This window comes from Uloborus diversus, chromosome 4 (assembly GCF_026930045.1).
Source record: "Uloborus diversus isolate 005 chromosome 4, Udiv.v.3.1, whole genome shotgun sequence".
Taxonomy (NCBI): domain Eukaryota; kingdom Metazoa; phylum Arthropoda; class Arachnida; order Araneae; family Uloboridae; genus Uloborus; species Uloborus diversus.
Window position 1 is genome coordinate 58,912,119 of NC_072734.1, and position 16,537 is coordinate 58,928,655.

A 16,537-nucleotide genomic window follows, 5' to 3' on the forward strand; every position below is an offset into this window, starting at 1 on the left:
TTGAAGGGGCGATTTCAACTTGATCGTTCTCAATATAATTCTTCATGCAGTCTTCATAATTAAATCTGAAAGATTGATTTGAAGCGAGACGTTTGGTCAATGCATGAAATCGATTTCCAGCAATGTCAATATTATTGCAAGTCAAGGCAACGTCCTTTTTCCACGGAAGTCTTACAATTCTGCGTCCATCTTCTATTCTATATGAATCATGAAATTCTTGTAATATTTTAGAGTCCAATGCATTCATGTCAGTGTGACGAATTTCTTCTTTAATACCAATTGTCTCTAAGTCCCAAAAACGGCGGATATCATTATCTAAACACGTTGATACATTTTCTACAGCAACATGATTAACTGAGGCATTATTTTTCAAAATAACATTGGAACGTGTGCCAGAGTACAAAACCAAAAATAGTTGGGATAAGAGCAAGAGATTCAGTTACTTTAATAGGCGATTCAGCTTTCATTATATTCCAATAAAAATCTCCACCAATAAGCAACTCTATTGGTAAGTCTAGTCAATCATCTGGAGGATCAGTAAGTTTTCTGTTTCGGGCAAAAAGAGCGATATCTGTAGGAGCAGGTGGATGTGGGGTGTATGAATTGAGGCTCTCAAACGCTGTAACAGAAAGAGTTTGTTTGTTCCAAAAACTTGACAGCTGGAATTTTACTTTTCGACGTTGTTCATTAGTTGTCTCAGTAGACTCAAAAGAATTCACTTTTAAAGAGCCTAGACTGATTACTTCAAGTTGTAAATCATCAATTAATTTTGAATGTACGAAGCTGGACTGACTGCCACCATCTAAAATACATTTCGTAAGCTTTGATATACCTGTGGGTCCGGTAATATAAATTCGAGCAGTTTGTAAATAAGTATAATTTGTTCTAACTACGTTTATTTTGTTAAAATCACTTGGAGTGGCTGTGATGAACTGTCTATTCTGTGAAACTTTACAAATCGATACGTGATGTTCACATCCCATTTTGGTTGCATTTGGATGTTCCAAAGGGGGTCTTTTACACCTTTTGGGGGAGGGGGAATCATTGCTAATTTCAATGTAAATTCAAGTAGAGTTATAATTTGGCAAACACTTGGCGATATATCACCAAAATTTTGGTATGCAAGTTTTATCGCTAACTTGGCAACAAATTTGGTCTTTTTTTTTCATTTTGGCCACTATTGACAATATTTAGGGAGTTAACCATTGAATCACATTAAAATGTTCAATATTGAGAATATTAATCTGTATAAAATGCTTTTTTGCTTCGGTTCACAACAAACTTGGGGTAGAAATATTTAAAGTGTTTCTTTGCTTATATTAAGGCACTATTATCATTAAATTGGCGTAAAAGAAAATCATGTGATGCACACATCAGCTCATTTAATGTGTAGAGCAAGGGTTCCCAACCTGTGAGTCACAACTGAAATAGGGTTACAAACCATTTCTTATGGGGTAGCTTCACTATTCCTACTTTTAAAATACATAATATTACTGTGCTGCAAAATTTTTACGTAAGAAAATACATAACTTTAATTTTACTTTGTAGTGGTATCAATTACTGCTGTAATGTTTCCGTTCTCCTTCTCTATGATAAACATATTGCCAAAGTAGTTGTGTATTTGCCAATAACAACTGGACACCCTTACGACAGAAAAAGTTTTTTGAAGCACCCAAAATGCAGTATGTCTTTTGAGAAAACTAGTAATTTTCAGGACATCTTTAAATTTTTCTATCAAAGAACTATAGACAAGGCACAATGGATAGTTGTAAAGTTGGTCATAAGTTCTAGTCGAGTTAGTTATCGACTGAACTTTAAGTATTTATTGAAGAGTTTATTTTTAGTTTTTGTCATTTTGGGACATTTTTGCTCGGATTGATTGCAAAATTCTACATGCCTTTACTTTTTAAAATTAGGTTCTAGAAGTAGTTCTTTTCAAAAGTGATATCAAGAGCTCTTGGGTCTGAGAAGAAACCTAATATATAAAGTACATTTGTAAACTTTACAGCTACAGAGTTAATAACCGCACATCTGCATATCTTATAAACAGGACAAACAGACAGAGGATAAAAAGAGATAATCCTTTCTCTCGAACGCAAACGATGAATATATTGGATCAGGATGTAGAAGAACTTGTGTTGAAGAAAGTCTTTAACCCTCTAGAGGACTTACCTAAAGTCCATTTAAGATCAACAATGGGGACTCATACTTTCAAAAATAAAGATCCGCCTGAATTTCCCAGCCAACTCGCATTAGAGATTATAAATCAAATACCAGTTGCTGCAACTCAAATTTATACTGACGGCAGCAAAAATAACCGGAATTCATGTAGCAGTGGCATCTTTATAAAGGCTCCTAATTGTTTTCAAAAATTCAAATTAGAAATTCAGACTTCTGTTCCATTTTTAGATCCGAGTTAATTGCCCTTGATGAAGCTCTCAGAATCATCAAGACGGTAACATCATCTGCTGAAATATGGATTTTATCTGACGCCGCAGTGCTATCCAACATTTTAGCAACTGGGCAAACGTTGGAGACGAAACATCTGTCTCAATCCTTAAAAATCTTAAAGATCACACCCAGCAACATGAGATATATATCCAATAGAATCCATCCCACATTGGTCTCTTTGGCAATGACACAGCGGATCTCCTGACCAAGGCAGGTGTTACTGAAAACTTGGTGTCGAGAGCTTTGACCTTCTCGGAAATTTTTTATAAAATGAAAACTTTGAACCAAGAACTTTGGAAGACTCCTCCGACTCACCCCGAAAACAAAAGGCAGCCCCCCCAAGTGGTGCCCTTTCCATCAAGGTGGATCGAGTTGTCCAAACAACAATCAGTAGGCTTGCAAGTGGGCACATCAAGTGCCTTTCTTTTCATTTAGGTGAGAAAGTTTTTGACACCTGCACCAAATGTAGATTGGTGCAGGCATCTCCAGACCATCTTTTGAATTGTGGTGGACTGGACAGAGAGGACATTTACACCAGACCTCTCCTGGTTTATGATTTTTTGGGGACACTTGGGCTCATGGACCTGGTCTAGCCTGAGGCTAGACCAGGCTAGACTGGAGGAATAAGTCATCATCATCACCTTTTTAAATGAATTCAATTTCCAATTTTCCTAATTTTTCCTTTTCTTAGGATTAATTAGACTCATAGAATGTTCACTAAATGGTTTATTGTACTCTTCTGATTTGCGTAAGTGCATGCATATCTTGGAATGAATTACAACATCTCAAACCCAAAATTTATTATTTATATTCTTTAAAATTTATAGTACTAAAATAACAACTGCATAAATTGATAAAAATTCAAAGGCATATTATTGTCATAGTAAAAAGAAGATTGTTTAATGGATTTTAAGGTTTATTTTCACATTTAGAAATTGAAGTTCAAGAGAAAAAAGCATAAATATTCAAAAGATGTTTGAATTTTCAGGTCATAATGCATTCTGCAATGTAGTTGACAGTGTGGAATCAGAGAAGCCTTCAAAATTTAAGTGTCACATAGAGACAAAACACTCACATGTCAAAAAGACTTGGAACTCTTTCACCCTCATGAAATTAGACTCAGAAACAAGACTGTAACCATCAGGAATATATTTCTCAGAGTTTGGTAGTAACCCACGTATCATAGAAGAAGTTGCTTTGGGAAATTCTAAGCAAAAAACTTCTCTTACGATTTGTGAAACTCTTATTAATCTATGCTTATCGAAAACTGATGTTTGGAGAAACCAGCATTGAAAAGATGTGACAAGTATCAGTGTCTAACAATACAATACAAATGAGATTAACAGAAATGTCATGCAGGGCGAAAGAAGTTGTTTGAAATGAAATTCAGTTTTCCCCACTATATTTGATTCAATCTGATAAATTGACAAATTCATATGCACCGTTATGGGGTCGCAGTTGCTGAGTTGGGGCAAAAGAGATTACGACGTGAAAAAGGTTGGGAACACCGACATAGACTGATGTTTATACATAGTTACACATGAGCTCAGGGGTCTGTCCAGGATTTTTCACAGGGTCCGTTTTTTGTGAAAAATCAAATAATTTTGTGAAAAATCAAATGATTTCGCAAAAAAAAAAAAAAAAAAAAAAAAAAAAAAAATTTTTTTTTTTTTTTTTTGGTAAACGAAATTTTACAATTTAGAGATGGCACAAACTGCAACAATTAAACTTAAAGTTGAGTCTTTTACTCTTCTATGTTGAAAAAATCATTCTGGAGTGTTTATCTGATATTTGGTGGGGGTGGGGTGAGGGGGCATCGCTCTCTCAAGTATCAATATTTATTTACCATTCTACATTATGTTAAATTATACTAGAAATATTTCTGTACAGTATTTAAAATAACTGTAACAAAAAAAAAAAAAAAAAATAAATAAATAAAATAAAATTCAGAATAGGGTTCAGCATTTAACTTTTTGACCCGAAACACTCTTAAAAAGCACAGAATTTCGTTTAAAACTTATAAATTCCGTGATTTTAACAAAAATAAAAAGATATTTTAATTGTTTACCTCTTAACAAAGCGTAATAAACATCAAAAATTCGAAAAATCGGATTCCCATAGCGGATGCAAAGAGATCGCAATTCTCAAAGTGAAGGCATCAAAAGTATAAAAACGGCTTGTAAAAGAAATATTTTTGATAAAATTATTTTAAAATTGCATTTTAGAGTCCTATGATAAACATTTCATTAATACATTAATATCTGTGGACACAGTTGACGCAAAAAAAAAAAAAAAAAAAATAATAATAATAATAAATAAAATAAAATAAACCATCTATTCAGCATTTTAATTTTTGACTCATAACAGAAAATTTAATTTTGCTTTAAAAACTTCAAATGAGAGTTCCAACAGAAATAAAGGGACTTTTCATTTATTTGCATCCTAATAAAGCGAAGTTAGCTTGGAAAAAGAACAAAATATGATTCTCATATCGGATGTTAAAAGATTGCATTTTTCAAAATGTAGACAGAAGAAAAAAAAACGGTAATTAAAAGCGTTTATTTAAAGTTAGTCATCCTTGTTAGCATCGAAAAATCAAAACTCATAATTTTCTCCCAAAATAACAATTAAACATCGCACCGCACCGCAAAAACGCAAATATTGACAAGCTGGTAAAATGATAAGAATATTTTCTAATCAAGTCATTATAAAGGTTCAACGCCAGAAGCTAAGTGGTGATAATTTTGAAGTTGGTAACGCTATCTGAAGAGATGATATTTTTTCCCCACCCTTACTATCTATCCCTTTGCAGTTCTAAGTTCATTTCGCAGATATATATTATTATTGTTTATTAAATCATGAGCAGGGAGAAAAGTGCTTACCAATGCCTTTTCAGAAAAGTTTACTACAACACCGCTGCTAACTAGCTGTGATAAAACAAACAACCATTATATTTATTTGGCAGTAGCAATTACTTATCACTTGCAGGAGCATCGCAAGAGTGCCGATTTTTTTTTTTTTCAAAATTAGCCTTTGACTTCAAAAAAGGCTCCAAAAATTATCGGTTTATACACAGAAATATGGTTTATACACTGAAATATGCGTTATTTTGCTTTTGCTCGATTTTGTGAAAGGTCCATTTTGGTTGATCGGATTTTTGTGAAGGGTCCGTTAACGGACCAAAATATTCTCTGGTCAGACCCCTGGAATTATCAATATTTTCCCAGGGATATGGGAAAAATTTATGGCTTTTAAATTTATAAATATATTATTGTTATTATTACAGCACCTTTGCACTGATCTATCAAAATAAGGTTAAGTTTCAACAGACAAAAGTATAGATAAGCAAAAGGGCTGTATTTGAGTGTCTTCTGCCAGTCAACAAGTTCAGATTATGTTACAATTTTTACTGTTATAGTAAATCTTTATTATTATATTTAATTTTTTTTTAAAGATAAATAGTGGATAGGTTAACTATTAAAGATTTTTGTTATGAAAAAAGAAAAAATAAATACATTTTAAAATTAATGTCCTTGTGAGCTTATTTGTCAAAAATAGATGAATAATTTTAATTAAGTACCAATTGCATGGTTATCACTATTATTTATTTTACATATTTCAACATTTTAATTAAATGCTTTTTACTAATGAAAGTAGGAAAACACAATAGTAGGTACTTTTTTCAGCATGCTCCAAAGAAATTTTCCCAGGTCAACACTTCATTTTAATATAAGTACACACAATTTCAAGCTTGTAAATAGACAGGTTGAAATTGTTCACTAGTCAAATGTTGATGTAGGCTGTGCTTTTCCTGTCTAGATATGATCTCATGTATTAGTTTAACTTCTACAATGTACATGGTACACAGTAAAACTTTTCTGGAGGTGCAACAATAACCTTTGCAGATAGAGATTGAAAATTCTAGCGTTGAACCTACATCTGTCATTAATCAGTTTCGAGAAAACAAATACATATTAGATAAAAAAGTTACAACTTTTCAAAACTGTAAAGTTCCTTTAAGAAGCTGGTTTATCCTTTCTTAAACAAAAACTTATAAAACATGCAACATTTTAAATCATCCATGTATTCAGAATGCTAAGCAGCATCAAATGCTGTATATAAGTATGGAATTGGCAAACAGTCAGTTAAAACGATTCTATCTGAAAGAGGGGGGAAAAGAAATTTTTTGATGCAAGTTCATTTTAATGTGACTCTGCTTAATTTAGAGGCTAACTCAAAACACATATCTCCAAAAACCGGCAAACTAATAGATGCATCCATTTCTGCATGTAAATTGGGTGTTTAGCCTTCTCATCTCATTGGTGACTAGACTTTATACATATACATAAAAATACATAAAAGCCAATAAAAAGGAGAAACCAAAATATTTAATTCAATGCTAAGATCTTACGAAAAAAAAAAAAAAAAAAAAAAAGAAAAACAATCATAAAGAGAGTTTTAAGATAAAATATATTTATGCGTAATAATTACCCAAACAATATAATAATATGCTGCATAAAGTAATTCCAATCTTTAATTAAATATTTAATTTTTTTTAGTGGATGCTAATTTTGGCCCTTTAGAAACTTTATTTAAGAAAATTAGATTTGGCTTTTATCTAATATAATTCCAGTATCATCATAACACTAATTTAAAACCTCATATATGTGATAAGTAACATAATATTTATTCTACTGTGAACTTTAAAGTATAGAGGGAAAAAGAGAGGTTTCTTAAAATTAAAAAAATAATAATGACAAAATAAATAAAAAAATAAATAAAATAAAGCAATTTTTTTGCAATAATATTTGTTTTATTTTGTAGGTATTAGAAGCAATTCAGATAAATTTTAAAACAAATTCTTTATTTTCCCTAAAAATTTATTTATTTTTTTCAACAGAATTCTTGATTGTCCTTTTTAATCATTTCCAAAACAAAAATGAATTTCTTCACAATTTAAACATTTAGTGCGAAAATTAAGATACACATCATTTGTTAAAACAAAAAGAGAAAAAAAAAAATATTTACAACTTTCTCATGTTTTGAAATTCCCTTCATTTTTATTCAAAAAAAGAAACTTTAGACGTACGCTTACTCTGTAAATATTTGCAACAAAAAATCACTTTTAGCATGGGTAATTAATTTCTAAAATAAAATATTTAAATCGGCATTAATGTTAAATTATTTTCATTTCTCAAAAATACCTTTAAAAAAGACAAATATGAGAAATATTTTTCGTAAGTCAAGCTCTCTCTAAATAAGTTTCTTCAGAACAAATGTCCCTTTTAGTTTGAGATTTATATCTTTCTTTCAATTTTTCCATAGGTGCTTATGTTTTATTTTTGAACCAATGGGAAAAAAAGGGAATGACCCACCTTCTCTAACATTTTTTGAACATGAAATGTTTTTTTCAATGGTGGGATGGGGGGGGGGGGAGACAATCAGACATACTAACAGATACCCCATCACAAAGCCTTAATTTCAAAATTTTTATTTTGCAGCATTCATTAACTTAGTTATTTATTTGACAATTATTTCTTTCTTAGAATTTTTTTTTTCAACAGACTAAGCATATATTTGTTCTTTCTTAAAAATATTTGTGGAAAGTAGAATAGAAAGAAGCTAACAGCAAATTACTCTTATAAAATAATGTAAATTTTACCAAGTTGGCCAAATTAAGTTATAGCATTGGCAATGTCTCACTTTTTTGACATTTTATGAAGTTAAAGAAAACAGGGAAAATATTACTGTCAATATTTTTCTCAAAATAAAATAATTCTTCAGCAAATTTGCAAAAAAATAAATAAATAAATAAATAAATAAAAAAAAATACTGACTTCACTGACTAAATTTTGAAAAAAACTGACAAATATTGACCAAGATGAAGAACACTGACTTGTACTGACTTTTACTGACCAGTTTTATGCCTTTTAGTGCATATTAAAAACATAATTTAAATAAGAAATATAAAAACATACTTACTCTGTGTTATCATTTCCATAGAAGTTTGTAAAAACTCCGACAAACACAGATATGAGGGAAATAACGACACAAAATAGAGCAATAGGAGCAAATTTACTAACAAATTTGACTCCAATGAAAACAATCAATCCCACTATGGCCAGTAAAATTGTACCATACGTGCGAAAATTATGGTACATGATGTTTGGGTCCTGACGAAAATCACCATAGAGTGATAAACTTGGAGCAATGTAATTCTGAAAAAAATAAATAAATAAATAAAATGGATAAATAAATAAACAAAAATAAGAATAAAATTTGTGTTAAAAAAGCTATAAAAAAACACTTCAAATTTAAATTCTAGTTGATAATCGCACAAAACATCATGATGCATTATTATTTTTTTTAATGATTTGCATCATGGTTTACAATATCATAGTACATAAAAAAATGCAACATGATACATCAAAGAATGCGATTATTATAAGTATCATTGCAGAGGCTACAACTTATGGTAGGATGTAAGTATTCCTGCAAATATTTCTCTGATCCCCCATAATTTCTCTGAAATATGCTATGAGGGAGAGTCTCGTCCACAAACTCTTTAGAACACTTCCGTGTGGAAATCCACTTTTTAAAAATCTCTTCCAAAAAGAGGTTTTAAAAAACTTTTTGATTTGATTACGGGACCAATAATGGATTATATGTATCTCTAAAATACAAAAATAATATTTCCAATAATTCAACTTTTCCTGTTCAGTTTACAGTACATGTGAGGTAAAAGTGCAAATCCTTTTGCATCCTCTGAAAACGTTTTTTGCTATTATTTTATCCAAATACTTTGTTGCATGCATGGAAAGGAATTGCTAAAGGCATTGCAAACACTAATGTTCCCTCTTTATAACTTATTCTTTTAAAAATAGAACTTAAACTTGATAAAGGTTTGAAACATATATTAAATTTTAGAATACTTGTGCAAGTCTAGTGAAGTAAGAGTAAGATATTTTTTAAATTTTATACTAAGTTATGGCAAAAATACAAGATATTAAATGTAATGTAATGAAATACACCAAGAACTGATATTATCAATTAATATTGGTACTTTGTCCCCTTTTAAATATTAGTTATCCCCTCCACTGATACATTTTGGAGAAAAGTTCCATAAAAATTATAATTCTAGGTCTTACATTAGGAGTATCATTTTTGATGCACAACAAAATAGAGAAGGAAGAAAGAAAAAAAATTCCATGATATATATATAAAGAATATGTTACCAGGAATATTTCGACAGCTCCAATGATATACATGGCTGCTGCTATTGAAGTAGCCAAGTAAAATAGAATTCCAACAGCTCCACCAAACTCGGGTCCCAGTGATCGAGATATCATAAAGTATGACCCTCCAGCTGACAACAAAGAAATCACTTCATAAGAACCAATATTTCAAAACATTTTAGGTTATTGAAAAAAAAATATATTCTCAATATATAGACATATACATACGTCTTAATATAGTATATTATGGAACCACAACAGTCAAGCAAACTGATGAAAAGTCATGACGGGAAAAAAAATATTGTTTAACAATGATGCAGTTTCTAATTAGATCCTCACCTACATTTTCGCTTGAAATTACTTAAAAATAATTATAATTTGAATTCCAATTACCTTAGAAATTTTGAACAAATTTAATCTTATGAATAAAAACCAGGGCTTTCTATTGATGTAAAACACTAATAGGTATCTGTTTTTTCAGCCACATATTAGAGGATTTATGAAAAAGTTTTGCTCGAAATTGAAATAAGCCAATTAATATGATTATGGAATATTTAATTATCACCAGGTATAAGGTTGCTAACCAAATTTTTAGAGAATTTGAGAGCAGGAAGTGGGAGAAAATTGAATTGAAAGATTCCAGAATTAAAGCAAATAAGGGGATACTACGATCATTGCGATTTTAGCGAGATAGTCAAATTTTCGGCAATAATTGTTTTATTCTGTTCAGGTAGGTAGATTAAAATATATTAGCTGTTAATGGGAGCAGGGGAGGGGGGTGGGGTGTTAGGAATCGGCTACAATCAGGAAGATTTCCAAAGATCTATCTCACGCAAGATAGATTAAGAAAAAACAAAATTTTCAGAAGTATTGAGTAGCAAAATATAACTAAAATTTTAATGATGCACTTAAAAAACTAGAAAGGTGTTCTCGAAAAAATCTTACAACTTCACATTGGAGATTAAGCCAAGAACATTCTTCTATTATCAGGGCACCCAACATATTTAGTTTGTTTCTAGGGAGAAACAGGACCTAAACCTTAACTTTTAAAGGTTAAAATTATGGCTGCACTGATTAATTTACAGTAAAAAGTAATTGGTCCCTTAATAATCAGCCAATTTCAACTGAATAACCGGTACAATTTTTAATTTTTTTTTTAAAGTACTTATATCTAGAACAAGAAACTATGCTGAATGAATTGATTGCACTTACAATTAGTTTCTAAATGTAGGTGCTGTGTTCCTATTTGATTCAAATTATCGTGGTAGGAATGTGAACAATCATAGTTCTTAAAAAAAGGAAAAAAAAATGGATAATAGAGATTATTAGGCAGATTCAAAATTAAACCACAATTTTAAAACAGAAAAAAGGGGGGAGGGACCAGATTTTAAAAGAGACCTATAGGGACTTGGAACTAAAAAAGGGATCAGTTGATAGCTCTACCTTCTCTGAAATTTATAAAGTAGAACTTTTCGTAATCTCAAAAGTAAACATAAAATTTTATAAAACTTATTAAGAAACACTAGTCACTCATCATGGGAACTCCACAAGTGTTAACTTATCTTTGAAACCTGTCCAGTAGAAAAGTTATTTAGTTCTGAAATATAAATGAAAAAAAAAAAAAAAATCTAGAGTGGTTTAAGTCTATTTTAAATAGATATGTATTGGTATTAATTTCAAAAACTGCTGATTGTAGACAGCAAAAATGAACATTGGTTTTGCCAGCCTGCCAGCTCGATAAAATCTCATTATACAAAATGATTCTAATAGCTGATTGATAAACACGGTAATCAGTTATACAAATCTATTAATTGCACTACTTGTACTTACAGATTTATTCCAAAGTACCACGTAGGCCCTTTTTCCTAGTATTCATTTCATAGTATATTGACAACTTGTTATTTATGTTATATTTATTGTATTTTATATTTTATGTTAAAATTTTAAAATGTTCAAAATTCTGTATTCTGTTATTTGTATTCTGTATTATGTTATTTGTATTCCGTATTCTGTTAGTTTTCTAAATTTTTTATTCTGTTACTTTGGAATTAAATTAAAAAGGTTGCAACTTCCCGAGGGTCCCTAATCTGGGCAAGTCACTACTGTGATAGGAACAGGGGACCCTCGGGTGTGATGTGATGTACTTACAGATTTTTAAATTATTTATTAAATTTTACAGCTTATAAATTGCTATTGTTCTTATTATTTTATTTATTAATTTATTATTTTACTTATCTATTTATTCAAAAATTAGAGGAAAAAATACAAAGCTTTTTAGATATGCAATAGCTGTTTGATTTCTAACAAGTACTACTTGAAAGATCACATTATTATTTACTATATATGCTTGTATGTATATCACATAACACAAAAACAGTTAGTTGCAGAAGGTTTAAAATTTCGTATCTACCACTCAAACGGCATCAAGTTGTGAATCTTTTTTTAGTCCAATCAGGTATTCTAAAAGGCATGTTAACCTGCTTTTTGTGGCTAATCATTGGCAGTTTTACATATCAAGTTATTATTTCCAAGTTATAATCCATATTTAGTAGTCAATGTATATTTCGTGTGACTTAAGAAGTGTTGTTTAAATCAACCTCTCGATGCATTTTTTATTATTAACTGCATGTAATTAAATGAGTTAAACAATAGCAAAAGATTTCTCTTTTCAGATTTGAATGAAAATAATTTTTTTGGAACTAAAAAATGTAACTGAATAGATAAAGTAGGCAACACGAACTAAGCAGAACCTTGAACTTTCGAGATTCTACTATATTTCAATCAATATTTTGCTGGTCAAACCAACAAATTCTTTACTGCATTTTTGCTCTTGCTTCTGCTAACTAGAGCACTGTATTTAAAAAAAAAAAAAAAAATCTGAAGATTAACTTTTTAAATTGAAGCAATTACAGTATCACTTTGATTTAACGAAACCTGATTTAACGATTTTCTCAATTTAATGATACATTTCGCTGGTCTTGATTTAACTGCATTGAATGTCTATGCTCCTCGATTAATTGATAACTTTTTTCACTACCTTGACAATAGTTAAATCAGGGTTATACTCAGGTTGCCAGACGTCCCGGATTTCAAGGAACAGCCCCGTATTTTGAAAAATTGTCCCGCGTCCTGGGGAACATCCATATGGGACGGCTAAAGTCCCGTATTCTGGCTAATAACAATACTTTAAACGAGCTGATGTGTGCATCACATGACTTCCTTTTACACCAATTTAATGCTATTTCCCTATTATTGCAATTTTAATGGGATTCTCTCTCTAACTCTTTAAATATCACTAGCAATGGCCACATTGAAAGCAGATTTAAAAAAAAAAAAAAAAAAATCGCCAAATTTTTCGCCAAGTTGGCGACAAAACTTGGCAACCAAAAGACTGGCGATATATCGCCAAGTGACCGCCAAATTATAACACCACTTGAGTTTGCATCGAAATTAACAATGATTTCCCCCAAAAAGGTGCAAAAGACCCCTTTAGAAACACCCGAATGCAACCAAAATAGGAGGTGCACAACTAGACCCCACTACGAGTCTATGTACCAAATTTCAACTTTCTAGGACATACCATTTTTGAGTTATGCGAGATACATACGCACATACGCACATACACACATACATACAGACGTCACGAGAAAAGTCGTTGTAATTACCTCGGTGATGGTCAAAATGGATATTTCGTGTGTCTATACATTCTTAGGCACTTTTCCGCATGTGGTCGAATCGAAAAAAAAACTCAACATTCATTTGGGGGTGAGCAAAATGGAAATTAAGGGCGATTTTTGAGTGAAAATTTTTTCGCGAATACAATACTTCCTTTTTTGTAAAAGGAAGTAAAAAGGAGACATTATTTTAAGGGGAAAAAATAACAAAACATGTGAAATAAAGAGCAAAAAGAAAATCATGTGGCAGCAAATGCAAAAATTGTTATCGTATTGATTTGGTTTGTATGTTTTTGTTTTGGCGGCAGACAATGAGGCTTACTCAGTCAAATTTCCCCCTTGACTGGTGTGGCATTAAAAAACAAGTTTTGCTCCACGATTCCTTTCATTACTCTTTCCGACAAACTAGTCACATTTACCAAGAAAACTTTTCGATGTCATCATTTCTCTTATAGCAGACGCAAGTAAAAAAGGAATTAGCACATGTTCCTCTCTGCATCAATCTGTATACTGAACATTGTTCTACTGCTTGCTTTATTCTCTGAGATAGATTTCCTCCAAAATTGTGCTCACTCATAAACATACTGAGAGGAATCTTCCGAAAGCTGTAAAAACATATCTGTCACCCATAACCAGTAGTTGTACTCAATCACAAAAATATCCCCCCCCCCCTTCACTCCTAGAAGCCTGTTCCGTATTTACTGTTCTTAAATCTGGCAACCCTGGTTATACTGTTCTTCACATCAGTCAATTTTCAAAATTAATCAATTGAGGTTATAAATCTAGCTACAATAAGCATATTTTAACAACTTAGTTAATTTCTGAAAAAAGGATAAATTTACACATTTATTTTTTTTTCTTTTCCAAGCTTAAAAAATAATTTTACAACAGACAAAATATAACACCTTCAACAGTCATTGCAGTTTTAACAAATTTTTTAATCAAATGCTAGGCAAAATAAAAAAATAAATTGTCATATAAATGATAAATCTTGCTTGTGTTGTTTAAGAATGTTTGAGAATGCAAAGGCAAATTTAATAGAGCGGTAAATAATTAATATTTGTATGATATAAATAAACAGATGCCAAATCGGACATGCGTAACATACCTGGAACAATGCCATTTGTTGCAATAGCACTCAGAGAAATACATGTTGTAAAGGTCTGTAAGGAGAAACAAAAAACAAATATTTATATCACATAAATAACATTACACATAGGCTTGCCAGATGTCCGGATTTGACTGGGATAGTTTTGGTTTTCAGACAAAATCTTGGAGTCCTGGCCAGTTTTCTCCATGTCCCAGTAAAAGATAAATTTGATTATTGATGACCAATAAAGTCTAAAAATAATTAACTGGGACAGATTACCTAAGATAATTACCTTCTTATTTGCAACATTGACTTGAAAAATTAATATCAGATTAGTTTGTGAGGATTTTTACTACAAGATTAGAACAAAAAAAAAAAAAAAGACTTCCTAAAAAGTCCTTGTCAATATAAAGTGCATGTGAATTTGTTAAACTCTTTTTTTTCTTCATTCAAAATGCTTCTTACTAAAAGAATTTGTAAATATTGACATGCAAGAAGTAAAATTTTTAAATTTATCTGCTTGTGTTATTTCTTATAACTCTTGTTTAAGGTTTATTAGTGACCATTTACTTATATCATTGAGAACCAACTGCTCTGTAAAATACTGCCTACTATACTACCCTGTAAAACCAGCCAGGGATGTGTACCCTTTTGAATACTCGCAAAGAGGGGGGGGGGGGGGGGGACCGGTGCATGCAGCCTAGTTATGCACGAACATAAGAAATACATTTAACTAATACAAGGAAACAGAGCAGTTAAGTACTTTGGAAATCATTAAAAGAAAAGAAAATCAGGAAAAATTGAAAGCATTTTTCCTAGTGTTAACTGATTATTGGACTCTGGACTTTCCAGCGAGGTGCCTTTTTAGCCTACTTTAACAGTGAAAGTCAGAAAAAGAAGAAAAAAGCATGAAAGAAGGCTTAATGCATCTTAAAAATATCGCAAAAAACAAAAAAAAGTCAAAAATAAATAAAATAATTGAATAAATATCGAAAAATTAAAAATTGGAAAGTAGGGTATTGAGATGGGGAAAATGTCTGTCGGTCTGTCTGTCTGTCGGTCTGTCCCCCCCCCCCCCTAATAACTTTCGAATGAATAGTCCGATTCGAACAAACTTTTTTTTGTTCGAAAGATCTCGGCGAGGACATCTCATTCTCATTTTTCACTTTTTGATTTGAACTAATTTTTGTTCAATTTTGAACAGTTCAAAAAAACTTAACATTAGCGCCTACGGGGAAATTCAATGCAATTCCGAACTGTGAGGCGAATTTGCTTCAAACAAACTTTGTAGGAAAAAGTGTTTGATGAAAAACTTGTATGTAAAATATCTTTTTGATTTGAACAATTTTCCGTTCAATTTTGAACAGTTCAAATCCCTTAACATTAGCGCCTATGGGGAAACTGAAAGTCAATGTAGATTCCGTACTTGAAGGCGGATTTACTTCAAACAAATTTTGTTGGAAATAGCTCTTGACGCCAAACTCCAGACTTCGACTCTGAGAATATATGGGCACTTGACCCCGACTCCGACTCCTGTGCCCGACAATTAATCCGACTCCGGCTCCCCGACTTCGACTCTGACTTCGTAGTTTTGGCAAAAATTTATACACGGAGGACAAATGACAGACTCCGATTCTTAGATATTCGACTCCGACTCTTTTACCCCAAAATGAGGTTGACTCCGACTCCGCAGCTATGGTTTTGACTGTGAAATAATTATTGTTGATCTGACTTGTTTTTATTTTTACGCTAAAGTTTTAATTTAGGTATTCAGTTTTTGGCGAATAAACTCGAAGTCATTTATGTTTCTACATAAAGATATGCGCAGACGATTTTTTTTTTTTTTGACAATGAAAATTATTTCTTTAAGGTGACATTTTATTGTTTTAATTAATTTTGGTAAGTGCATTAATTCATTTAAAAAATTGTTTTTGGCAACAGGGGAAAAAGAAACGATTTTTTTTTTTTTTTTTGATATGATGAATTTATTTTAATGAGCTTATTAATTTTAATTATTATTTTTTCGTTTTGAAAGCTGTTAAAGATTTTTTTAATGGCAAAAAGAGTATTAGCTGCTTTTTTTACGC

The 16,537-nt window shown here is 31.2% G+C and overlaps 1 protein-coding gene across 1 annotated transcript in view; it reads right to left on the reverse strand.

Moving 5' to 3' along the window:
• LOC129219979 (solute carrier family 12 member 4-like) overlaps nucleotides 1–16,537 on the reverse strand; it is a 133,109-nt gene that overhangs the window by 65,820 nt on the left and 50,752 nt on the right. The window contains 3 exon segments of the mRNA XM_054854301.1: nucleotides 8,434–8,669; nucleotides 9,687–9,817; nucleotides 14,469–14,523. Coding sequence (XP_054710276.1) covers nucleotides 8,434–8,669; nucleotides 9,687–9,817; nucleotides 14,469–14,523 — 422 coding nt within the window.